General features: G+C 40.2%; 2 protein-coding genes across 9 annotated transcripts in view; both read right to left on the bottom strand.

Annotated features, from left to right (window-relative positions):
- snap91a (synaptosome associated protein 91a) overlaps window positions 1–2,918 on the bottom strand; it is a 36,206-nt gene extending 33,288 nt beyond the window's left edge. For 2 of the 5 annotated variants that reach the window (XM_056762099.1, XM_056762100.1), the window contains exon 1: window positions 1,935–2,916. In XM_056762099.1, coding sequence (XP_056618077.1) covers window positions 1,935–2,064 — 130 coding nt within the window. In that variant the 5' untranslated portion in view covers window positions 2,065–2,916. Of the gene's footprint in view, window positions 1–1,934 lie in introns of all 5 variants that reach the window. The other 3 variants (XM_056762098.1, XM_056762097.1, XM_056762096.1) reach the window with 3 other exon arrangements.
- Window positions 2,919–3,402: 484 nt separating this feature from the next.
- dop1a (DOP1 leucine zipper like protein A) lies at window positions 3,403–25,891 on the bottom strand. 4 transcript variants are annotated; one of them, XM_056762089.1, is made up of 38 exons: window positions 25,517–25,891; window positions 24,324–24,515; window positions 24,057–24,238; window positions 23,808–23,978; window positions 23,496–23,685; window positions 23,255–23,353; window positions 22,446–22,545; window positions 21,879–21,988; window positions 19,471–19,585; window positions 19,268–19,388; window positions 19,060–19,179; window positions 18,870–18,981; window positions 17,221–17,250; window positions 16,466–16,699; window positions 14,890–15,439; window positions 13,878–14,149; window positions 13,643–13,795; window positions 13,464–13,564; window positions 13,092–13,357; window positions 10,878–12,984; window positions 10,182–10,293; window positions 9,806–9,988; window positions 9,578–9,703; window positions 8,565–8,699; window positions 8,377–8,432; window positions 8,177–8,281; window positions 8,021–8,087; window positions 7,746–7,890; window positions 7,589–7,668; window positions 7,160–7,269; window positions 6,276–6,425; window positions 6,121–6,182; window positions 5,884–6,036; window positions 5,668–5,804; window positions 5,136–5,191; window positions 4,891–5,055; window positions 4,673–4,802; window positions 3,403–4,255 (listed from the first exon to the last, which is right to left on the bottom strand). In XM_056762089.1, exons 2-38 carry the CDS (start codon window positions 24,459–24,461, stop codon window positions 3,953–3,955), a joined length of 7,446 nt encoding a protein of 2,481 aa, XP_056618067.1. In that variant the 5' UTR covers window positions 24,462–24,515; window positions 25,517–25,891; the 3' UTR covers window positions 3,403–3,952. The 4 variants fall into 4 exon arrangements, with proteins under 4 accessions (XP_056618067.1, XP_056618066.1, XP_056618068.1 ...); XM_056762088.1 differs by having other exon boundaries at window positions 25,583–25,891; XM_056762090.1 differs by having other exon boundaries at window positions 21,879–21,961; window positions 25,583–25,891.
- Window positions 25,892–26,679: the final 788 nt, after the last annotated feature.

The raw sequence follows: 26,679 nt of genomic DNA, 5'->3' as shown, positions 1-26,679 counted from the left end.
CACAAGCCAATTTAAAATCTGTGTACATCATTTTAAATCCTACTTTAATGCTTGAGGTACAGTATATAAACACACTTTAAACGGGCCCTGCAACGGTGTTTCTTGCATTCTGACTTCTTCACAATGTTAAACGTGCTGTCTTCTCATGCTTAACATGGTAAAATTGTCAAAAAACGAGTTGGACGTATTACATAGTATTTGTGTGCTGGATACACTCCGCTAGTGATCGTACAGGTTTCAGAAAGTTTTTTTCGAACATATAAAACTGTTTTGTAACAACTTTTCTTAGTCCATTATTGGACAATTCTACCGGAAAAGCACACGGCACAGCCACACGGCAGCAAGGAGAGCAGGAGAAGGAGCATGCACAGACGTCACTTTCAATTGTAAGCAGTAGAGAGAGAGCATACGTTCGCGAAGTTCAGGTGTTTGTGTGTTTACTCTGCATTTGGGTGATGAATGTTATATAAACTGTGGATATAACGCATGATTTGGAGATCGTTTGAAACTGATATATGGAGCCGTCCCAGCGATAAAAGATGCGGTGAGTGAAAATGTCTGTGTTTTGTTGACAATGGGTGCGCATGTGCTTTGGTTCAGCCTACACCTCCCCCCCGCACCCGTATGTTTTCCGAAACAATCGTAAGGCTGTATCTATCTTTTATAAATGTGATCAAACTAAATACTCTTCGAAGACACGAAGTATGCAATACTACTCTATAGGTACTCAAGATTGTTAGCCCGCTTTAATACAAAATTGTGTTCTGTTCTTTCTGAAATCTTGCAGTTTGCATTGTCAAGCAAGTAACTAAGAGGTCTATAGATGAAAACATCCTTATTTGTCAATCTGTAGATGAAATGAAAGAGTTGAGATTAAAAATATACAGAGTTGTAAACTTTCAAAGAGAACCTTCCAGTTGTCCCAGTAAATGCTCACGGTGACACCTTTTGGACCCTTGAACGGGGAATGTATAATTCAGCAGGGGTGAATCTGAGACCCAGTGAAAGCAGACTAGGTTTGCAGAAACAATTCCAGGCCATCTGCTGCTTGACCTCATCCGGGTGGTTTATAACACATTTCGAGTGCACTTCCTGTCATGTCATCAATGTTCGGTGCACTCACCCCAAACTTACAGTTACTTACTTCAGTCTATAGTTACAGTGAATGAAAAGGCCACACAACCAGCATTCGTATTTCAACCTATCTGTTCATGACTCTGAACATCCATAAACCAATCTAGGCATTTCGGTGTAGGTGCTGTGGAAAAATATTGTAATGCTAGGAAGTAAAGGCCTTTGTCAGAACGGAACACACTCTGCAGTCATTACTTTGAGTTAAAATACTAACATGAACGAACGCTTATCATATTTATAGTTCATATGTGTACAATAATCCTTTTTTAAACACATGACCTGGACCGGTGCAATAAACAGAGTGTGATTCCAAGCCACGCGGTGGAAGGTGGCCATGTTCTCTACTCATTCTTGTGTCTCTCTGCTTAGTGACAGACACACTGTGAAATGAGGGCCTATTAGTCACATCTCATTTCCACAACACTGGTCCCATCCCTACAGAAAAACGCGGCGGAAACCATCACAGTATTTTGACAACATTTAAACGCTATAATGTACTGTATGAGTCGTAGTGCGTCCAAACTGGTAATGGGAACGATTAAACCTTACAAAAGGTAATTTTGTAATGGTTTTAATACCAGAGGATGCAAGTTCATAATGGAATCTGTATTTTATAAGCAAGGATAACATCACTGTAGGCCTCTCCGGTTCCCCCAGTGGCATTTGATGACCTTTGATGGGCCACCGTAATTGCATGTATGTGTACCTATAGGCAAACAGTGCACGGGAAGATGAGCTTAAATTATTGATAACGCACAATTAATAGGCCTCAACAAGGCCTGAGACTTGAAACGACTTACATTCTAGATGTTTCTTCTTGGGTGCCATCACCTCATGTGTGGTGGCTTTACACACAGCGCGCGCCACCTCAGACCCAGTGAGGCTGTACTGCGCCGCGGCGATGCGATCGGTCAGAGTCTGACCCGACATCTTCCTTCTCTCGCTTAGAACTTAAACAACGCCCTGTGTTCCCGTGTGAAAGACTCGAGTCCACCTCAAAGCCTTTCGTGTGTGGCGTTTGAATAGATTCTTAACCACAAGACGATACGTGTTACTATTATTAAGGCCAAGCTGAAATTTTACCACAGATGACGAACGAGATTACCGCTCGGTGTCATTTACAACGCAAAAAAATACACGTATACATACAAAACGATACTAATGCGATACGATACAGGCATGTAAATGCATTTACTACGGTAAAAATATCGAGCTAACGCCTGCGCAACGCAACGCTGTCTATTCGCCTCGTGGGGATGCGGGATCACACCGGTGACGCGTAACGATTATTTCATCCACCAAATGTGTCCGTCAAAAGAGCAAACTTCAGGACTATTTATATCAAGTCTTCAAAGATATTCCTTGTTATTTGCGCGTTGGGTTGGATGAATTATCCGATGATGCTCGGCTCTTCTCTCATCCAGATGAAGGATTAAGCTTCCAGTCACCCGAAACCTTCAAACGGCTCGCGTCGTTCTCCTCATCTCTAAAAACACGACTCCTTCCTTTTCATTGACCCCGTGGCTCTGTCCAGTATCGGACAATTGCTGAACAAGGAGAACGAAACGCAACGCTTACGGGAAGCCGAGGTCCCTTTTGGACTCAATATTTATTTATTTGCGGCATCACTCCGCCCCCACGCATGAGTCAGGTCACACGTCACATCAAACCCACATTGCCTTTTACTATCTGCGCCCATATTTATTCATCTTTCCTTCTTTCTTTCCTTTTGTTTTATCTAAAGAAAATGACATTAGTTTTTATGGTTTATTTGCAGTAAAACCACAGTTACCATCAATTTACATGGTCTCTCCACAATAACCATGTTATTTCTATTTAAACTAATATGGTATTATTGGTGGTTACTACAATTATATTATAATATAGCCACGACTCATTTCACTCTTTAGATTATGTTATTGTATAATATAGTGTTCATGTCTGTATTCTGTATTGAAAAAAATATTCATTTGACAATGTTTTATGTGAATAACTGAGTCACACTTAATGTATGCACTGAAGTTTGTTTAACATTATCACGTGGGGCGGATTCCCAGACAGTTCTTAAGCCCGGTTTCAGACTTACTTAAAACAAATTGTAAAGTATTTTTTCTAAAATGACTTAAATATCCTTATTTACTAAGGCCTGATTCAAGAGAACCCCTGTCTGAGTAACCACCCCATTATGTTTAAATGCTGAGAAAATAGTGAATAGTTAAATTTTGTTAAAGTACATTTGTATTTAATGAAGGAAAAACAGATGTGAAGCACGTTAATCATTTCTAAATTTATTCCATTTATTCTGCCACATCCTCTGATATGCAATAATAGTTTTTTCATTATGGCTTTGATCAGTCTGATCAGCAACATTACTTAAAAATTGTCCATTTAAACTTAGTTTTCTTACACAAGATGTTTCGTTGACACCCTTAAAATCTTAATTGAAGAGAAAATAATAAAAGTGCAAATTGGATGAGTTAGATACGGAGGTCTGCTACGCCTGTCTGCGGATGAGGAAATTCCAAAATGTTTCTATTTAAATGATACGTCTTTTTATTAGGCAAGCAACCACAATATGAAACGGCACGTATCTTCATACTATCCTAAGTGCACATATCTTCATACTATCCTAAAGCTCAAACAAATGAAAAAACATCACAGGTGTCCTTATTTACAAGTAAAAGATTTTAAATTAAGTAGTATAGCTTTTGGGAAAAAGACATTAATTAGAAAAGCAAAAAATGTACAAACTTATTTTTTGTCTTTTTTTTAAGATGAGGTGTTAGCGTTAGCTCAATGGATTTTTGATCACTTCATGTCACGTTTTAATGAGTCCCTCCAGAAAGTCCTTCTCAACCATCTCCTCAATGTTCTGTCTTGTTCGGCTCCAGAATACTTTCTGGCTCTCCAATTTTCCGTCCTTGCCAGGGAAAGGGCCGTCACTGGGAGTTGGGCTGTGGTACGATCCGGAGCGGCTGCTGCCCTTGCTGCTGAAAACTTGGCTGAGAAGATTGAAGAATGGGAGGAGCTGTTCCATGCTGCGGATCACATTGAGTGTAAGTAGGAGCTGCCCGGGATCCCAGGATAATGTGCGAGTGGAGCAATCCTCTTCTGGATTTTTCTAGGATTAATACAGATGTTTTCATGGGGTTAAAAGAACATGCAAGGCTCAGCAGAGCATTTGGAAATCTACTGAATGGTGTTAGTGATCCTATGCTTAAACTATTGAATGCTGGTACTTTATCTTAATAAAAGTGATAGAGCCTTTGTAACATTAGGAAAGAAATTAATTTTTCTAGATCCATGATATAACTTTGCCTGTTTATCTTATGCTGACACCTAGTGGAGTACATGGAGCATCACTTAAAACAAATGCACTTAGAGAGAGAGAGAAAGTGTCCATTAATGGTGGAGGGTTGCCAAACATCTGCCTCCATTTAAAATAAAACTGCAAATGCACTTTTTATTTCTTTATGGAAAATTACTTAGTGCACCTTTAAGTGTACGATTGTTTAAAGGCTACCGTTGGTTGTGTTACCTTGGCCCTTTTTCTCAGGAGCTTCACCAATCTGACAACATACGGCTTGAACTCTCTTTGATGCGTCCCCTGTCTTCGGACCTCCATACCAGAATCATCTGATGCCTCCGGGATGAATGCCCACCGATACCTGTGGCAAAGTTCATTTCTTAGCATTTCTTTCGAATTAAGAAGGATGCTGACTTTTATTCAAATTGAAACTGAATGTTGCCACCCACATCTGGAACTGAGGCAGGCTCTCGGACGGTAGAGCGAGGGCTAGATCCAGCAGCTTACAGGCAGACAGGTAGAGGTTGAGCCAGCGCTGGCTGTTGTAGGAGGTAGAGAAGCCATTGCCCCCTGAGTATGTTGTTTCTAGCCCTGCTACTGACGGGCCTGAGATTCTGAAAAAGGATCACGTCTGTAAGTACTCAACAGAGTCACTCACATTTATTTATACTCATTGTATTTATGATGGTTAAACCTGGTGATGTCCTCATCTGCAGTGAGTTCCTGTTCCATGAGTAAGAACACCTGAACCTGAGAGAAGAAAAGACTTTTACGCCTTTTTTTTACGGTTCACCACAACACGACATCCTTCTCTTATCTTCTGTTATTTTATCAGTCATTTCAAGATATTGCTGATAATATGTGACCCTGGACAACCTTTAACATAATCTTGAATATATAAGCTTTCTATTTATGTATGAGTTGCTAGAATAGGACAATATCTGTCTGAGATGCAACCATTTAAACTCAGGAGAAAAAGCGCAAAAAATCTAAATATTTAGAAAATGCCCTTCGAAGTAGTTAATCAGGGGCACTGTGTCATCAATAGGCCATCCACTCACAAAAATAAAGTTTTTATATATTTAAGGTAGACAATTTACAAAATATCTTTATGGAACATGATCTCTTCATAATATCTTAATGATTTTTGGCACAAATCAATAATTTTGACCCATACAATGTATTATTGTCTTTTACTAAATTTATGAAATATGTCATGTTCTCACCAGCTCAGTGATCATAGTGGGCCAGAGTGAGGTTAGGTGTTGCGGGGACATGCGGAGCAGCAGCACCCTAAAGAAGAGAAAGACCTGAGCATGGAGGATGGGGACTTGAGGAAGTCGCAGGCTCTCCACAAGACGCTCTGAAAACAAATCAACGTGCGTTTAAAGCCAGCATTATTTCAAGGTTACTATTCAATTTCCTTCTGCTAGTTTTTGTACCTTGGATGTCCGGCAAGTACTTCTGATATTGGTCCACCTCACTGCTGTAGATGGTGAAGGCCAGTCTTTTTAGTAGCATGGCTCTCTGCTCAAGCTCGGCATCTCGATTGGTGAAAAGACTCAGAGAGCTGCTCTGGGCCACGGCAACTCGTGCTGCATACAGACACGCATTAACACCAAGAAACTCAAATATACCACAAACATTGCTCCACAATTACAGTTGAGCAAAAAACTCACTCATCAGGTCTCTGAATGTGGTTTTATCATGAGTCATCAGGTGGTCTATGATTGCTCTCCAGCTGAAAAAGAGAGAGAGAGAGAAATGTGGTGAATAGAGAGGTCACACCGCTGCTTTCCAAACACAATGATGCACTGCACATGATGACACTCACTGGCTAACACACGAGGAGTCCATCTGGAAGAACGTATGGTCCATGAACAAGTCAAAGGCCTCTTTTTTCCAGGCTCTCCGTGTGTACTGATATCCACTGAGGCTGCTCAGCAGCTGTATACATGCACGATAACTGGGGGCGTTGTGAGCGCTGGTTATAGGATGGAAACTTAGAATCACTTTCTATATATTTTCATCAATTGTGCAACTTAACCAGCTACAAGTTCGGTGCAAAATCAACTTGGGTCACGAAAACACTGAAAAGTCATGGCAGTAATAATCTGAAATTTAAAACATATAATTTAGAAACACAAAAAATGATCATAATACAGATTTTAGTGCACAATACCTTGCACAAAGAATATATTTTTTAACATAGGAATGAATTATTTTGGTATTTTCCGTTGAAAATATACAGGAAATGCAAAAAAAACTTCCAAATGTCTACCACAATAGACAGATTTTTTAATCTTTCTCTAGTGTAATATTTTCATGTCATACTGTGTACAGGATATTAGATTTTCACATTTAAAAATGTTAAATTTAAAACTTCTATAGAAATATTCAATAAAAGACATTTGGTCATGAAAATGGCATGGCTTCTCTTTTTTGCAAAACATTGTTACTGATATTTTCAGAGGGTTACGGTGATGAGACTTTTAAGGCTTTATTTTGAAAGAAATGTTTGAATCGAATGCTTTTAAACATGAGATGACTTGTTTTTAATGCCTAAAAAGTAAACTTGTTGCTGCAAGTATTATAAAAAAACACATCTAACATCTTTTAAAGAGACATTTGGTGAGAATCACCCACATAGGAAAGCACCGCATCTGAATAGCTTTGCTTCTAAACACTAGAATTTCCTCATTATTAAAGGGAAGGTACCTGTGGTTGCGCAGGTAGGGCACTACGTAGTGCATGAGGTTGACCAACAGAGGGATCACCCTCTCCTTCTCATCACTATAGAAGACCATATCTAATAGATGAGCCAGAACCTGCAAGAAAGCCAGATTTATTTAAGCATCCATGCAACGTAAGCACATTCATCTGAAGAGAGTAATACCACACACAAACACAAACATATCAGCACAAAAATAGTTGTGCATAGTGAATGTGTTGCAGAAGTGTTTGCAGTTCAGCTTAATATCTCCAAATGTTACATTCTTGGTGCAACACTCCACTATACTGAATATTTCCATTAAAATACCCAACTACCTTTCACAGTCTGAGGCATCAGAGCTGACGGTTTCAAGGTTCGTTGCATTGGTTGTACAGATGCAAAGCGTGTATATGTGTGTGACATTCCATGTTTACCTCTGCCAGCAATGTGAGGGCGTGAACGCTGTACACAGATGGAGTGAAGCTGGAAGCCTCCATCACTGTGAGCATTAGATCTGTAATGCACATACTGTTAGTGCGCGCCTTCATAAACACAAGCACTAGTGCACGGCACACACTAGAAGTCACTGACCTTCTACATCTGCCTCCAGACTGGTACCTTCCACCATGATCTGAGGAGAAGGTTTGACCTCCAGGTTTCTTCTGAGCCATGTGGTCTGTTCTAAAGATGAGCCAGCAATCGTGCCAATGGCTTCGACAATCTTATGAGTCACATCCTGAGGAGTCACAAATTTGTAATAAGTGTAGATGTAAAATTTGTGAGATATAATGGTATTGCTAATCAGAATCATGCCAAAAATACGGTTTTGTGAATGTGAGCACAGTAATTGGTAAGGAAAAGGTCACCTGTAGCTCTCTCTGGTCCTTCTTGCTCTCTAGGGTGGGATTCTTGAGGATGAACTCATTTAGTACACTGGAGAAGAAATGTAATGCTTAATGAATCTCAATAGAGAAACAAAAATACAAAATACTTCAAAATAAAAGAAAGACAGTAATAGATACCCAAGGATGAGGAACTGTCCGGGAGCAGGTAAGCTAAGCTGTACAGAGTCTTTCAGCAATGCCAAAAGTGATGGCCAGCTATCAACCAGACTAGACACTGGAATCCTACAGGAGATGAAAGCATATTTACATTCAAATACATATATACATAATCATTTTAAATATATACCCATATTATTATAGATGGTCAAGTAACTCACCTCTGCACATAAGCATAAAAAAACTGAAGCATGCAGACTTCCAGGGAAAGATGCTTCTGTGTGAAATAAAGAAATGCTAAAGTGAGTCCTAAACATAGATATTCTTAAAATTCACAATTTCAAATTAGTTCTTCTCCTTGGTAATGGGAATCTAGCATAGTCGCTCCTCTATTACAGTTTAACAATACCTTCTCTTTGGCAATGGCTGGTGGTTGTTTGAGGACCTCCTTCACAGTCTGGATCACTGTCTCAGTGCGCATGGCACTTACTGAACGAACGAGTTCTACAAGGAGAAGCTGGTCCTCACTTGCCGTCGGGATTACCTGAAATAAAGACACATACATAGGGATTAAAATCTCACTGTAAGATAACACATAGGTATAAAGTCCATGGTGCAACATTTATTGCAATATTTACAATGACAAATGATGACTTTGAAACGTGACATAAGCATCTATTTTTCTTTATCCTCTAACTCATACCTCTAAGCAACAGTTTTGATTATAGTCAGGGGCGTATTTACCATTGTGGGGGCCCTAAGTAAAGTCAAGAGATGAAGCCCCCCAAACATTGCCTGACATTTTTATTTGAATTGCACAGCAGTATTGAGCACATGGAATTAATGAGACATATTTACATACAAATATACAAAGGATTTATTTTACGTTGAGCCACATAACAGCACAAATAAATTAATTTAGTATTAGATTACTTTTATTTGACTTTTCTGTAGCTAAGTGGTAAGAGCATGGCGTTATCAACACCAAGGTCGTGGGTTCGATCCCAGCGGATTGCACATACTTAGAAATAAATGTATAGGATTATGCAATGTAAGTCACTTTGGATAAAAGCGTATGCCAAATACATAAATGTAAATCTAGCGTCAAATGATTTTACCGCTTGTAGCCACTAGGGGGCCCCCAAGCTTGCAGGGCCCTACACATTTGAGTGGTAGTTAAAAGGGCTCCTGGTTATAGTATGAGATGGGTCAAATGACAATCAATAATTTTTTCTTACATTCTCTATGTGATGCCTGGAAGACATATTGCTTTATACAGTCATGTGACTGATAATATTGAGACAATTTTGCTATTGCGATAACCCGATATCGATAATATTGTTACATCCCTACACATACATGAAAGCGAACAATCCATGTGGCTTTGGATTCTCAAAGTTAAATGATGCTGGTTATTCATACCTTATTCCTAGACGGAGTTTTCGCCTGCTTCCTTTCATTCCAAACATATGCTATAGCAGCCATGAAGTGAGCACCGTGATTCATTGAGATTGGACCTAGCAGCTCGAGAATTTGCTGCCTGAGATTCTGTGAACAAACAGTGAAACCATATTTAGTAAACACAGAACATGAACTAAGGCAAGATCTTAGCACAGGTCTACAGACAGAATTTTAGTCTTTCTGAAGCACCTTTGTGGATCCCAGGTTGATGTTGGAGGAGGAGCAGGCAGAGGCCGCAGCAGGCCTGTCAGAACTGTCAACCAGATAAAGGACGCCCCACAGCAGGGTCACAGAGGACATGATGGTGTGCAAAATGGAGAGAATGCCCGCCCGGGCCTCTGCCAGATGCTTCTGATCAACATTTGCCTGAAGCTGAGGGATACATGCAGATAACATCAAACACCCCTCACATATTTATATGATTAATTCAATGTTTCTATTTATAATTAATTATCATTTGATCATATTTTAAATAAGCAAAGGATTTAAAAAAGAATGTATTGGGTTTACCAAGAGCCTGAAAACGTTAGGATACAACACATAACTGGCTGACTAGCTCCCTCACCTGGTGATATTGTGAAGTTGGGTCTAGCAGACAATAATGGATTATGGCTGTCATTCCTTCCAGTACAGTCAGAATCAGGTCAGGAGGAATACACAGTGCCATCCACTGAGGCCTGTAAAAGTAATAATTACCACAAGCATACATAAACTCTCAGAAAGCATTGCTTCAAATGTGCATAAAACTGATTTAACTTCTTGAAAGACAATTTTAAAAAGCCCATGAGGACATTGTTAAAGGGATAGTTCACCAAAAAATGAAAAATCATTTACCAATTTCCAAACCTGTGTGACTTTCTTCCACAGAACACAAAATAAGATATTTTGAAGAATGTTGGTAACCACTGGATCAAAATGGGCTGTATTTGACTTCCAATGTATGTACACAAAATCACCGAGACATTTCTCAAAATATATTTTTTGTCTTCAATAGAAGAAAGACTCATACACAGGTTTTTAGTGACATGAGGTTGAATAAATAAAGGCAGATCTTTTTGGGGTGAACTATTTCTTTATTGCAGTAAGTGATTTATTTGTGATTGTGCCATCTTGTGGATGTAAAAATATCACCACATGACTACAAGCAAAATAATGACTTTTTGATTGTTTTGTGTGATGTTTTTCTTATAAATTAAATTAAGGTTTGTTCTTGCGGCACTGGCACATGACCCTGTTCTACACAGCACAAGTGGACCAGTACCTGGTGTCTATGAGGCCTGTCTCATAGCGGTATTGCTGTATAAGGTTGTCAAGGTTTTTGCACAGCTGCAGCGTAACGGACGCAACCACTCGCCGGAGCACTTTTCCCATGTAAGGCAGAGTGGTCGTGATGAGGCCGATCCACTGTGGGTGCATCTTGCAGGCGTGGTGCTGATGCAGGGCCCGGATTACTGCACACAGGAACATCCCTTGCGCCGTGATGGGCTGCCCGTGCAGGTACTGTAGGGAGGCCATCGGTTGTTGCGGTATTACATGCTCTACCTCGCCTCCGATCAGCTCAAACCCAGCCCCGGGTCCATTAGCTCCTCCGACAGACCCGGTTGACCCTGGAACTCCCTCACCAACTTCATCCGCTGGGATCAGCACGCGGTGTTCTAACACCACCAGGCTCTGTAACAGGCGCAGGAGCTGCGACTGTATGGCGCTGCAATTGTCTAGCTGGTCCTCTGAAAGGTTTATGACAGTGTCCTCTGATAGGCCTTCCTCAACCACCGCCACATTGGTGCCCCTTATGCGGTGTTCGTGCCACTTCTGCACACTGAAGATGGTGGAAAGCAAACAGTGTAGGACCACCTTCTGCACCTTGCATTTGGAAAGCACGTCACAAATGAAGCTTGCAAAGCCCTTGGCTGAGCCTCCGGTGACCTTGGAAAGTTCGCTGAAGAGAAGGGTTAACACTTCAACACTGGTCAGCTGCATGGCATGGTTGCCAGCCAAGTCCTCTGATGTGGAGTTCACGTGGGCCGAGTAATAGCTACGCAGAAAATAGAGGCAAAGCGAGATGATGATCTCTAAGAACATGGCACTTCGGAATGAGTGCGAGTGCGAGTCCTGCGGGATGGGGCAGTAGAAATCCTTGCCCATGACGGAGACGCGATGTCGTGCTAACAGGTTCTGCAGAAGAGAGAGATGGGGTGTGTATGTGTTATTTATGCTTGTTGTGGAGATGGCGCTCACAAATCCTGCCGGTAAAGTACGAAGCATGGCTGCAATGGCGGACAGGGCATGAAGAGTACGAGAGGAATCATACAGTTGAAGATAGAGCAGAACATGCTGGTACAGAGGATGGATGTTAAACCGAGCAGGTGACCCAGATGTACGAGATCCACCCGTCCCGTCATTTCCACCACCACTGGGAGAACCCATATCGCTCTCAATCTCAGACACTTCTCCCTCGCCACAGCTGTACCAGTTTTCCAAGTCCAGACTGTCCCCAAAGAAGATGTTTGGTGGCCTGCTTTTCTCTGCTTGGTTTGTTTTATGCCTTGCATCATCTTTTCTCTTGGATTTTTTAATTTTGGGCTTGGCCCCAGGGGATTTATCCACCAGTCGCTCCATAATCTTGCCCTTTAGGCTGAGCTGGGTGCTGCTGTGGCTGCGCTTGCGATGTGGGTCGTTGACCTGGAGGCTTTGCTCAGTGGTTCCATTAGCACCGATGTCCGGTAGAGTGATGATCGAAGGGGAGGAGCTATGGCGAGCGATGCCTTCCCGATGCTCTTCCTCCCCAGAAGCATCAATTGAGGCCACGGCCAGGAACTCTAAGGTACCTCCTGCAACCAGTTCTGGGAGCGTTCTGGGTAGGGTGTTGGAGAAGGAGGGCAGGTTGATGCATGGCCCAGTGGACATATCCGTTGAAGAGTTGGTGCTATCGGAGTCTGTCTGAGGCCAGGCCTCAGGAGATGATGGTGTCTCACCAGACCCTTTCTCGGCCATTTCCACCACCCTGTCCAGTACCTCATCAAGTACAGCAGAAACCATTTTGTGCAAGCACTCTTCCTCCGTCAAAGAGGACTGACAAAGTGCATGATCACACATATTTACAGAACTACCACCTCCCTCAATTTCATCAAAGCTGCCATTGTCGACCGTGGAAGTCTGAGAGGCACTTGAATCCGAGCTCTGGGGCTCTTCCTGCTGATCCGGAGGTTGGTATTCGCCACAGAGCTGCAAATTCTCGCTGCTTAAGCTCAAGAGTGAAAGACTGTCACTCAACGGGTTAACCGTCAGACTGAAGGGCTCCATATCATCCAATGGGAGGCCTCTGCCACACATTTGGTCACCACTGTGGCAACTGATTTGGCCATAATCTGCAAAGGGGACAAGGAAATGTTCATCAACATATTTGTAGTGGTAACAAATAAAGAGAATATACAAAAAGATTAAAATAAATTTTAAATACTAGGAAGCCTCTCACTTTCATTGTGGCTCATATCCCTCATATAAATGGGGTCAGAGGTCTCTTGTTCTGCCGGGCTGGGAAAGGTCTGTGCCAGGTGACGCTGTGCTTGAACACGCTGGATAGACACACGGTGGGTTTTAGGATGCAGGAGCAAAAGCAATAGAGGCTCAAGAACACGAGCAATGTCATGTCTTTGCAAAACCTGGTTCAGCCAGGCCCGGCCAACAGCACTCGCCGAGCCGTCCCAAAAACTGAGGCTGTCTAACATGATAAAAAGAGACCTAGGGGATGTAGAAAATGGTAAAGATGTTGAAAGACCAATAGACATTGTTCTTGAGAAGTGATATTTCCATCATTAGAGTTTTTCTACTGTGGAACTGCTGTTACCTGTCAAACGTGCGATTGAAAGGAGAGGACTTGGTGATGTTAAGATCTCTGGTCAGGTGCCAAAGAACAGAGAATTTTACATGGGCCTCCAAACGTATTCTCTAAAATAGAATTTGGTGTGAGAAGATGTGAAAATATTTTTGTGTGTTTACGTATGTGCACATGCATGCATGACCAACCTTGTCCCGATGCATGAGCTGCTGGCTAATGACATCTTCACAGATGCTGGGGGAGGGAGCCAGGTTGTGAAGCTGGTAAAACAGCTCCACACTACGTTTGTGATGCTGGGGGGTCTCCTCACCTAACTGATCCCATAATATAAGTGCCACATTCTACAGGAGAGAAGAAATGTTGATCAAGGTAACAAGAGGGACTGAACAAAACAGAGAAAGTTTAAAAAGAAGTAATCCAAACCTTAAAGAAATCTGTTTTCTCTCCAATGTACTTCAAGATGCCCGGTGTGAGTGGCGGTCGAATCACCACAGAAACACGCCCCTGGCTAGGACTCATTGGCTGGTCCGAGTCTGGACTGGCCACACGCTCGGCAGTCACCATAGCTACTGATTGTGTCAGTCCGACCAAATCCATAACAACAGAGATAGCCACTGCCTTGATGCTGACATCAGCCGCTGAACAGCATGCATCCATCAGAGTTTGAAGCCACAGTGCCGGCTGAACACTCTCACCTGTTTAAGAAGCATCAGGAGAATACGAATATGCAACATTTTGAGACAGATATTGTGTTTATAAAAGCATAAATTGAACCAAATTTTCCTTAAGTGCATGAGAGTGGGAAACACAGTCTGTACTTTTTCCACGTTTTTCAAACTAAGGACTGGGAAGAAAATGTTCTACAGGACATTACTATTTTTAGTTTCAAAGTTTATGCTTATTAAACAGTTATCTACCTTGCTTTCTACATACAATCCAGAACTTTTTATGTAGACATTCAATATATATAAATATAGATCTACAGCACGATAGATATTTCATTATATAGATTATTTATTGTTTATTATTATTTTTTTTTAATGCGTTCACTCCAGTTTATATCACTAACCAAGGTCTGTAGAGCAGTATTTTTTGCAACCATCAGGAAACATGATTTTTCTTGAATGTTTTTGCAGTATAATACACTTGAATTGAAAGAATCCAGTTCTCTTTACTGTTGGTTTATATATCTAACATTACTCTAGGTGAAGCCAATGATTTAGGTTTGGATTTTTTTATAATAGCAAGCACGCTATTTATCTTACACAGCTTAACCATGTCTTCGTACATAAAATACATATTTACATATACATTTACAAAGGGGGGGTCCTTAACAAAATATTTTTTTTGGGGGGGTCGTTATCACTTTAAAGTTTATAGTGATAAACCTTGTGTTTTTTTTTACTTTATAATTGATGCTATTGTAATTTCTTACCTGCCTGCTCTTCTCTGCTAGGTGAGGACTTCAAATTGCCCTCGGCGATGTACACTGGAAAACTAGAGCACTCCAGAAACAGCTGGCAGGCAGCAGTGAATGCAGCCAGACAGTCCTTCTGCTGAGAAGACACTTGCTCTTCAAAATCATCATTCCTTCTTTTACCCGCCACCACAGTAAGAGTGTCCATGTCAGCACTGAAGATTTTCCCTGCCTCCAGAGCGTGAACTCCGGGGGTGATGTAAAGCTTCACCAAGAGAGAAAGAAACTCCTGGAAATGCTCAAGGCAGCACTGCATTACTGGCTTGTCCTGGGGTTTGGGGGGGTGGGCAGAACTACCGAGCCCAGATTTGGGTTTAGGTTTGGAAGGGATGTGTGAATCTTCAGGGCAGGACGCATCATCCTCAGTGTGCTGTGTGCCATCAGCTGAATCCCTGCGTTCACCCTGGTACTGGATGAAATCAGTGAATCCATTCTCAGATGATCTGGTGTTTGAAGGGTTTTCACCATCCTCAAATACATCAGGAACATCTAGAGGGATTGGAAGTGTCTGAACAAGATGGGAAAGCATTAAAAAAGTATTATTGTATCTTTTTATGGTGTACTATTACATTTTTATATTTTATTTAGGGACACACAAACAAAAGAGGTTGTTTAGTGTCAAAACACTGTTTAAGCAGTCTTATCACAAAGCTTTTCTGTCATACTGTGAATCGGCTACAAAAACTACACAGAATTCCACAAGTCAGTGCTTCCAGTCACAGAACCCTAAAGCACCCAAGAGCCAGACTCAGGTGGTAAGCACTGTGCCGCATGAGCCCTCAAAGGGGGAAACAGTAAAGCTTAAAGGGATGGAAACTATTTTCACCGGAGTGGAAATGACAGTCTCTCGGGCCTCAGAGGCCACACTTGGCTCCCGCTAGAGAGAAGTAACTCATCTACGCATGAACGCGCCATCCGTATTCCCTCTCTGCATTCTAGAACCATTCAGGAAGTCTGGCATCATTTCTATCCCGCTACAGTAGAGACACATCTACTCCTAGTGCCAGGTAGCAGGCAGGCCATTCCCTCACAAACTTCTGTGGGGGTCTAATGAGTGTGGACCCTGAGCAGTGAGTCAGAGACTGAAGGCATGCACAGAGGGAGATAAACACCATAAAGCAGAAGGATGGTTGTTTCTAGGCCAGCCACATTGGCTTGTCTTTAACGGACTAATACCGCAGGGACACTCCTTCATTTAGTGACTAAACAATTGAAAGACATACACAGTTGACAAAGAACTGTTGATATTGGCAGTAAGATAAAATGAACACAAAGTCAAGTTAATGATTAATCTAAACTTCAGATCCCCAATGTGGAACGCCTAAACACACCTTATAAAGAACAAGGTAGACATGAGAGTGAAGATTATCGTTTGTAGCCTAAAAAGGCACTACAAACTGATGCCAACGTGCTTCCCTATGTTGCTTTTATCAAAGCATTCAAAATCAAAATTGACTTTTATTTGACTGATGCCTTTCATCCGTAACCAAGAAACGAACCGAACTATGCGATTCATATTTTACATATTACTCACCCTTTTCTCCTCTTTGTCTCTAGCTGAAGGGGTATTGGCGGTTTGGGATGATCCGTAGGGCAGCGTGAGGGGTGACACCAATGGGGGTTGAACCTTGCTGAGGATCTTTGAGCAGAGGCGAAGACAGTAGGTGAGCTCTCTGAGACCCAGAGTCTGCAGATGTGTGGTAAGAGCAGAAACCATCCGCAGGAGCAACTGAGGTAAATGCTCGGTCTGGATCTCTATGTACGTCTCCTAGAGACCGACAGAGAGAGAGATAGACGAGTGAGAGAAGAGCACAGGCTTATATTTGAGCTAGCCAGAGGTCCATCTCTGAAGCACAGAGGTAGAAGCTCAAACATCATGAGTGGCGGTGAAACTCTCAAGCATAAATTAAAATATTGAACTTTTAGGTGTGAGGTAAAAAAGGGGATGCAAGTGTAAAAGGCTTAAGATCTTTAAAAATGAGCAATTCGGCAAATGTACATCACATGCAAGATTATAGTTTTTCCGCAACATCCACAGATAACTTTGTTAACCATTTTGAAATAAATTTTAGTTATACCAATAATAGACATAATACATGTAATTTAAGTATTATATTAATTAAATCTAAGTTTTTACAACATGGTATATTTGAGAATTTTAGATAGAATATATCTGTACTATCTAATGATGTCAAACAGTACGATGTCCTAGAACAGAACATGGATGTTTCTGGAAAGTTTGCCAAACCCAGGTGAGGTGTAGTGAGGCAAGAAAGAGCAGTACTGTACCTGGCAGATAACCCTCATGCTTCTAGTAGGCTTTGAGGAAGAAAAAGAAAGAGCAGAGATTTTCAACAGACGGAAGCAAGTAGAGCAGAGGCCAGAAAACACACATTTGGAAACTTTTGGAAATCTTTGTTTGTGGGTGTAGAGAACCTCTCCTAGATCAGGATGTGAAGATCCGAAACACTCGCAAACATTTTATCAAGGACAATACCACACGCATACAGATTTTGTGGACACGCTTAAATGCGTGGATACCTTCAATATAAACTAAACCTAAAAGGAAACGTTTATCCAAAAATATAGCAGCTGCAGTTCAGGTTGGACAACAATAACCTCAAACGGCACTGACAACAAACTGTGTGTTTTGTAATGCAATGGAAAGAATGTGGAAGAATGTACTAAATAAACAGATATCGATCAAAAGTCAGCTTATAAAAGAAACCTCTTTTCATGTGTTTACATGCAAATAAATAAACTGGGTATGCTGAAAACCACTTTAACCGCAGTTTGAGACTTGCCAAGGGCAAATTCGAGCTCAAACCGGTGCGCAACGTTTTGCTCCGGTTTCCGGGTAGAACGACACCTTTCCTTGAAACGGTGTCCAAAAGGGTTTGAGAAACGTTTTCTCTTGTTTGGTGGGTGTGTCAAGAATCTTATAGCAGCAACATGTATATAACCCACATGGTATCAAAGAGATGGCTCGCACAATGGAACCATTTAAAGTCATTTAAAAATGTGTTTGGATATAAGAAGACATGTATTTTGCAGTAGTCAACACGTATTTGTAACAATTATATCAGGCTTCGAAAATTCGTCAAAAAAAAAAAACCCACACAGAATGGCCTTCTCAGCTGCCATAGTACAACTCTTGCATCAGCACAACAGGGTGTTCAACCGTTTCCGTTTTGTCGGAGCACTGGTTTCTCATGTGCAGTGATGCCGCCGATAGTCCGACTAGTAATTATAAATGCTGCGGGAAATCGTTCAGAAGCTGTATTTTTATATCTCTTCTCAAGCACTCAGTACCTGCATATGCAACAATGGTATTTCATTTCTGTTTCTACATAAACTGGATTCAAGAGCGGACTTTTATACATTATTTTACTGTCCGTTACTTCCGTTTGAGACTTGAACAATTTCGCCGACAGACATGCGTACAAACAAAACTGAAAGAAAACAGGTAAAGGCGTTTACATGCAATGCGAAATCGGAGTAAACGACAAAAAAACGTTTACTCCCGAGTGCTTTTTGATAGTCCCATTTATGACCTTTACCTGATAAAAGAAAAAGGTTTTACGCATTTACATGATCTTACACGTTATCAGCTTATTAAGCATAGATGGAGTAAGACTGTGCATGTAATCGCGCTCAGTGAGAATGTTTTGACCTGTTTAAAGAGCTATCATATGGTTCAAAAGACTTGGAATTTAGTATACAATTTATCCTACTTCAATAATCATCAGTTATCAGTGTATAGAAAATATCTAAATAGATTTGTAGGATGACATTTGTGTGTTCTTGCATTAAAAAAGTAGTTTTCTTAAGATGGGATGGCATTTTAAGGGCATCTAACTTAAAAAAAAAAACCAGAATATTTCTATATTTCTAGTTTAATTATCCAACACATGCAAGTGAAGCCAAAGGTTACCAACCAATGAAACAATGTCCAATAGGAAGTCCACAAGCTCACAGAACTCAACCAATGAGCGTGCCGACATCTCAGAGCTCACAGTGTGGCCTGGGAAATGACTGCTCTGAGTCCATCTAAAAGAAAAAAGGAATGTTAATCAAGAATAAAAGCACCAGGTTTAAAAATAAAACATCTGTATCCATTTAACACACCTGCAGCACTCCTCAAACCAGCATGCAATGTAATCCCACATGTAATAGGGCTCAAAGGAGTTAAACAAAAGATTGGCCGTTTTAATGAGTTCTGCCGTCCTTTTGTTTTCTCTGAGCTTGCTGAAAAAACAACAAAAAAGTTACAACCTTTCAAAGTAAACAGTGTTATTCAATTCACCAAAGTGAGCATATACAATGCATTTCAGACCTGCTAAGCTGAGTTTGGTCTTTGCTAAACGGGTTCTGGTTCTGAAGGTCCAACTCAGCACGACATTGAGTGTGGAGGGTGCGAAACACTTCAATGAGAACATCCTCCAAGATTGCTGGGCCTAAGAGGATAAAAACATTTAAAAGTGAGTCACCCTAGGCACGAATTTGAGCAAATATGACAAAACTATTTTGTAGCTTTACCAAGCTCAGGCTTGTCGAGCAGGCTGATGAGAATGCGAAATGGCTTCAAGTCGTGCATCAGGACGCTCTCCTCCTCGCCTCCTCTGGCCTTCCCCTGCAGAATCCCCACCATCGCCTACAAGCACAGTCACACTGTATCAATCTACTTTAGAGATGGACAAAACTACTGCAAAACAAACTAGATGATTGCCGTAGGCATGTCTAAAAACACAGATCAGATGCCCTTCTTAGATTCTGTAGAGGACTCAGATTTTAAGAATATGAATGCAAGGCATTATGATGATGTTTTGTTCTGCGTTCACGTTCTTCCATTGTGTATTTTTCTGCATCACATTTAAAACCTCTCTGAGAAGCTGCATCTCTGAAATAATCTTTAAAACACCACTGCAAATGCATTTTCGAAAGTTTATTTATCAGCATTTCTAGATGTATTGAGGCAATTCCAGTCCAGTCAGTGTCTGTTGAATTTCAACTAAATCAAACCTCAGTAGTGAAACAGCCATGTGTCTGGCTGACATGACATGATGTAAAGACACATGATAACTATGATAACAATTGAGGTTCTTATATAAAAATTAATTTGTGAGCTTTTTCTAAATACTTGTAGAAATATTAATGCTGTATTGTCTAAAAGTGATTATGAACTTTCTTTCTTTACAGTATTTAAGGCGTAAAAAATACAAAGCAAAAAGAAACAATATTTTTATTTGAAATTTAGTAGAAATATGGATAAAACTTTACAATAAGGTGCTATTTGTTAACAATTGGTTAATGCATTGGCTTATTTGAACTACTAACAAGGAACAATACTTCTTCAGCATTTATTAATTCATTTTAATTTCATCATTTGGGCAATTCCGTGAAAATGTAAACCTTACCACGAAACGTTTAAGTTTTTACCTGCAATATTTAGTAACAGCACAGATTTTAACATTTGTTGGTTCAAATACCCATGTCTTCAATTTTGTAAAGCATTTGGTTTATTTTTAGTGTATGATTTTTCATAGTCAGGTGAGTGCCATTTTCAGGATTGTCACATCCATAACGCTACATACTCCTCATAAATGGACACATGAAAATTAATATAAAGTAACTATTTTATGTTCCATAAAGAGGCATCCCTTCTCCATTCAATGGGTATTATTGCTTCAGGATTCTGCATTTTATTTTACAGAAATCTCGTCTCCCAAAAAACACATCCTTCTTTGTCACATCCATAACGCATATTTATTTCCCTTTTTTAAATTTTTTTTTTTTCATAGACTGACATTTTAGATGTTTAGATTCTATCAACAAGGGTTCAGTAAAATATAAACAGATGGTTTAATATAATCGTCACAAATTCATTCTCTGAGCATTTTAGGTCACGTCCATAACGCAAAATGTCATGTCCATAACTCAGCAATTCCTCATTTATGAATACATTATTAAATTCAAATGTTGTCACTGTTAACAACAGTTAATTCACCATGAACTAACATGAATATCTGTATTGACATGAACTAACATTGACAAGGATTAATAAATGCTGAAAAACTAAATTGTTCATTCTTAGCAAATGTTCGCTAATGCATTTACTAATGTTAACAAATAGGACCTTATTGTAAAGTGTTACAAAATTATTGTTAGTAGTTTATAGAACGAAACAAATATGAACATTTTACCAAAACAAATACCTATACATAGTACATGCAGAAACACTAAAAATGGTCGATTTGTTTTCTGCGCCTGTACTGCAAGTCAGGTTCTTCACTGTGCACTATTCCTAAAATGAAAAGTTTGACTCTCCATTACACTACAAATATGTCTGTAACTGTTTGATCCAGCTCCTCAGAGATTTCACACCTCGACTAACGCATGGCCGCACAGGCAGAGAAACAGACGGTCCCTGCAGTAAGCCACTTCCCAAACAAGCGAGAATCAACAATGGCCCAAACCAGATGGCAAGCAATCAAACAATTCCCCCTTCGATAAAATAAAGAGATAAATGCCAACAGTCCTCCAAAACTTAATCCCAAGTGTATCATGACATTTTAAACACAGGTTCATGAAACGTTCGGTCTGGGCCTGTTTTGGGAGTAGTGTCTCACTGCAAGCTAAGTCACGCATGCAGACCACATTGAGACTGAAGACTTAAAGAGATGCACCTGTGTGTAAGCACAGACTATACAAAATTTGTTTAATCTTCCAAAGCAACACAAACTCAGCTTTTTTATGTTTTTTTTAGGGCCCTGTGCATTCCTCAGAACAACAACAAAAAATTATTCCTTTGAGGGATACAATAAGATCATTTTGGATGAATCTCTTTTGATTAAATTTTTGCTTTTTAATTTGACACTTTTCATGCCCTGATTTATGTTTCTGCCCACTTTATTTTCTAATAAGAAAATATGAACCATTCAGCATACCTGAATGAGCATGTCCTTGGAGTAAGTGTTAAAATAGTGTGTGACGTGTTCCTCTGGATTACTGAGTCGGGTGCTGCGAGGGCCTGTTTTTACACCGTTGTTATCAAAACCTAAAACCCCAAGCACAGACATAACAGGAAATGTTATTGACTCACAGGTATATAGAGATGCGAGAAAATGAACAAGGAAGCATTATGAAAACATGATAACCGACTACTTGTAGCTCCTGTCATAGCACTCATACTTACCAGCGAATATCCACAGCAAGAGGTGGCAAGTAAGAAGCAAAATGAAGTCAACCAACCAAACAGTTAACAAACATCAAGATTTATATTACAGATATGACATTATGTACGCATTTGGTTGTTGACATGCATAGATATTACTGCTGGTTTGTTAATGCCATTTCAAAATATCATTAAATGTCCCCATTATAATAAAATGCTCTATGTACAAAACAAGAAATGAAAGAGAAAGTAGAAAGTCATGAAGAGCCGTATCACTGAAACTAAGGAACAAAGAAAAACCAAAGCCATATGAGAGGGATTTGTGAGGTGCATGTCTCACCCAGCAGCCAAGCATAAAGCCTACGGTTCAAAGACATATCTCTCCTCAGGACCACATGAAGTGCAGCTGACAGAATCCTGATCATATCTGGACGTGTTGCCTAAAACAACCAGACAGTTAAAGAACCAGACATTGAAGTTGTATTCTGTATAAAAGGGGTCGGCAACGGGTGCCACTATTGCTGAAAGAAAATCAAAATTTTCACCTTTTTTGTTTGTACTTTTATACCTTAAAATGTTTCGCTTATAGTCAATGTTTCATGTACAGCTGCTTTGTAACAATAAAAATTGTAAAAAGCGCTATATAAATAAAGAGACACATGAAAACTGTGATTTTATCACATAAAAAACATATTTTGAACTTTTCCATACATGTACAAATATTACTTGCTTAAAAGTGAATATGAACAGCAATATTTGAGATTAGGTTAATTTCCTTTTGATTTAGATTTTCTGCTAATAAATGCAAATAGAAATATTTTTATTTTAAATCTGGTAGAAATATTGTTAGTAGTTCACAGAATGAAAAAAATAAGATAATTTTACCTTAACACATACCTATTAATAGTACATTCAGAAAAGCTGAAAATAATTTTTAAATGGTCTCTTCATTTTTTCCGCAGCTGTTTTATAGTGTATAGTATCTTTGTGATGGAAAATAACTTACAACGCCAAATATACAAAAACTTGTCTTTTACACCAGTGAAAACATGAAAACCTTAAAGTGAAAGAAATATTAAAGTGAATATAGTTTAGTGGGGCATGATGAGAGCTCCAGAGGTTTTAAGTGAATGCTGTGTATGGTGTTACCTGGCTCATATGAAAAGGAAAGCAGAACAGAATGAGGTCCAAGGTGCTTCTTTGTACTAACACACTGGAGTCTTGAACTGACGTGCTAACTGCCTCCACCTGATAAAAATGATAACATTATTACCAACATTATTTCCTGGATAGAAACATGTTTTTGAATTTCTACTCATTTTACTGTAAAAAAAAAGCAACCATCAATTATTATAATATTTTTTTTTGCTTAAGTCAATGATCTGTGTACCATCAGTTCAATGTCACTGCCGATGATGTAAAGCTGATCCTCCATGGACAGTTTACGGTTGAGGTGCAGAAGGACGAAAGAGACTCCAGGCAAGCGTACAGCAGGGCTGGTCAGAATACTGCCCCATAGGGCACTGTAGAATGCCGGCTGTTCTACAGCTGCTGCCACTTTCTCCAGAAGGGTATTGGTTCTTTTCACAAGAGATAAAATAAGATTTAAAAATGTGCACCATTGATTGGGTATAATCAAGAATATGTCACTTATAGTAAAAGATGTTTCCTCAATTATGAATTATATTAACAGCAATTTTACCTGTCATAGTACTCCGAGCCCTCCTCCAGACCAGGCAGTACACCGGTCAGGAGCCCCTGCAGGCCTGGTTTGAGAGTCTTCCCCAAGGGCAGGTAGTAAATCTCATACAACCCAAGTAACACCGGCTTAACAGACATAGCAGCATTGGATAGTAAAGGGAAGAGCCCAGAACTGAGGAGTACGGAAACATTATGGATTAGCCAATAAAAGTAAAATTAAGATTAAACATCAATTTTACGCAACTTCTACCTATAAAGAAAAAGATCTTTTGCCAGGCGCTTCGGTCCGATGATCTTGAAGATGATCTCGTAGGTCTCCAGGGCCTTGCGGTGAACCCCACTGGGCAGCGCCGGGTGGAGGCATTGGGCCAAACGCTTCCCAATTGTCAGTTTCTTGGGCACAACCTGGTATTTGCCATTGTTTTGCAATACCTGTAACAAAATACAGAATAAACGATCACCTACTGCCACCTGCTCACCTTTGTCTGTAAGTGACTACTGGGGATGCGGCAATCACCTTGTTGAGCTTCCCGAGCGCTGAGATCAGATCGGCCCATTCGCTGGAGTACTCAAAGTTTTTTAGGGCCTTATCTACAGCTGCCACATAGTTTCTGTACTTCGAGTCACCGAGGAGTTCCAACTCCTCTGCGTTCATCGTCCTAAACAAAAGGACTAAAAGCCGATTCCGAGATCACGCATGAACATTACCCTTTAAGAGAAGAAAAACAGAGAACAATGCAGAACGGTTAAGCTCCATTAAAAAGAGAGTATTCAAATGAGTCATGTTACAATGAAGATCATGCGGTCGATTATGAAATGACTATATGTGAGCTCACACCCAAATTGAACCTTAGGCTTGACTGCACCATAGATGTTTACACTCAAGCACGGCGAGCCTTCAGTGTCCTAACAAAGGTGAGGACAGTGTGGGAGGCTGTTGAATTATTAACATGCGAGACTGAATGTAAGTGAGACACCTTAAGCTATAACCCAAAGCGAAATAACAACAAAAGGGCCTAAAAGGACTGACTGAGGGAAAATAAATACAGCTGGATTTATCATTTGCAGTCTAATTCACAATCATTTGTTATTATCGTGTACATGCATTCTTCAAAGAAACGTTGACATAATAAATCATGCTTCAGGATTTGCTGAAACAGACCAAATACCCTTTGACACCGAACAATAGTTATATTATAGTAACAATTAGGTAACCATTTGCATCATCATAGTTTTACAACACACATGGTTAAACTACGGTTACTTTGGTAAGACCATATGCATTTGTGGTTACTGGGGTTTTACTAAAATGATGTAAAAACCTATGGTTACCCGTTTGTCAAGGAACTCATTCCACTAACCCAAACCATTTTACTGAACCAAAAATTCCAACCAAAACCAAATTTTATACACCGTTAAAAGCAGTATAGTTGGGGCCTTGAAATAATGAAAAAATGAAATAAAATAACCATACAATACAATAACCAATTCGTCAGCTATTTTCAGGCATTGTGCTTCCCAGATGTAAACAAGGGACCATTATGTGATGGCAGGCCCATCTGATGTCCTCGGTGGCAGTTCGTTGTGACCACTATGCATGAATGGTTCATAGCCTGTTTACCTCAAAACATCGCGACTTAACGATATGTCCGATCCACACTGAGAATAACCTCCACATCGAAAAATCAAATGTCATGAGCACACACTAACCTGCTAACGTTAGGCTCCGGTGTGTTGGCTATAGACAGTTATCGTCTCCGGTTAATTGCTGCTTACCGTTGTCAGTCGTGCGGTGACTTCCGCTATGAGGTCTGAGCTTTGGGGGGCTGTCTGTTTGTGTTTGTCTAAGGTGGATGGATGAATAAATGGATGTAAGAATGGACAGGTTGTGAGCGATGTACGGTCACGGACGTCGGTGGAAACGGTGACAGACAACGATAAAAACGGCTCCAGAACACTGCTGACGAGATTACATATTTGCTTTTAATAAAGCCATCTTGTATACCCGAGCGTTGGTTTTAACATCAGTCTGAGCTGGCGATATACTCTGCGGATGGCTCCACTTTTGATGAAAGTCGTTGACAGGTGAGACGCTGTGGTCTGCGCATGCGCGAACAGCTCCTCGTTAACCACAGAATGACGTCAACTTTTCAAAATAAAGGTCGCTTTTTATTTCCGTATACTTTTGCAACCTTTCTAATGTACGTCTACGTTACACACGATACGGTTCACTGTTTCGTCTGAACTATGTAGTTGTTAAGTCTGTGGTTTGTTCAATAATAATTTACGTAAACATTTGTATCCAACTGAAATAAGATAAGATACGTACTTTGACAGCTGATGGTGCTGTGCCAATACACAACGGAAACTACTACACCCAACGTTGTTCAATTCTATTATACTAACCTTATTAAGATTGACGTTAGTTCATCCCAATAGCTTTTATGGTAGATAATTGGATAAGCATTTGCCTCACTTCTACCAGAGCTGGCTGTAGAGCTCATATTGTCCATTGACCCCTGATTATTTACACTGTAACCATTAATTTCCCTTACTCCAGATTCTCTTTGTATCGCAGTTGTATGGTTGTGTATCTTAGTCTACAATTACTAAAACTGTAACGTTCTTGTATTTCTTAATATTAGCCTGTAACGTTATGGTATCGTTCAAATACATAATAAAAGCACCATCCGTTTCTGTAGATGTCATAAATGCTCCTGCTAGGCAGCTTGTGTATGAGCTACTTGTACTTTTGCACTGGGGGGCGTGTCTTGTGTTACAGGAGATGCGGGACTAAAGAATGAAGGTGTCTAAAACGTAAAAATTGAATAACCTGCGTCACTTCATTAACTAATATATTAACCTCATTAATA

The sequence above is a fragment of the Triplophysa dalaica genome, chromosome 12 (genome assembly GCF_015846415.1).
Source record: "Triplophysa dalaica isolate WHDGS20190420 chromosome 12, ASM1584641v1, whole genome shotgun sequence".
Lineage (NCBI taxonomy): Eukaryota > Metazoa > Chordata > Actinopteri > Cypriniformes > Nemacheilidae > Triplophysa > Triplophysa dalaica.
The sequence above is the reverse complement of the archived record's forward strand: the minus strand, read 5'-3'. Positions and strand labels throughout refer to the sequence as shown.

Excerpts from the sequence above, each read along its gene's own strand:
- dop1a (XM_056762089.1), bottom strand. The coding sequence starts at position 24,461 with ATGAACGCAGAGGAGTTGGAACTCCTCGGTGACTCGAAGTACAGAAAC. Across the intron at positions 12,985-13,091 it reads GGATATGAGCCACAATGAAA|ATTATGGCCAAATCAGTTGC; the intron begins GTGAGAGGCTTC and ends TCCCCTTTGCAG. Across the intron at positions 5,805-5,883 it reads GTACTTGCCGGACATCCAAG|AGCGTCTTGTGGAGAGCCTG; the intron begins GTACAAAAACTA and ends ATTTGTTTTCAG.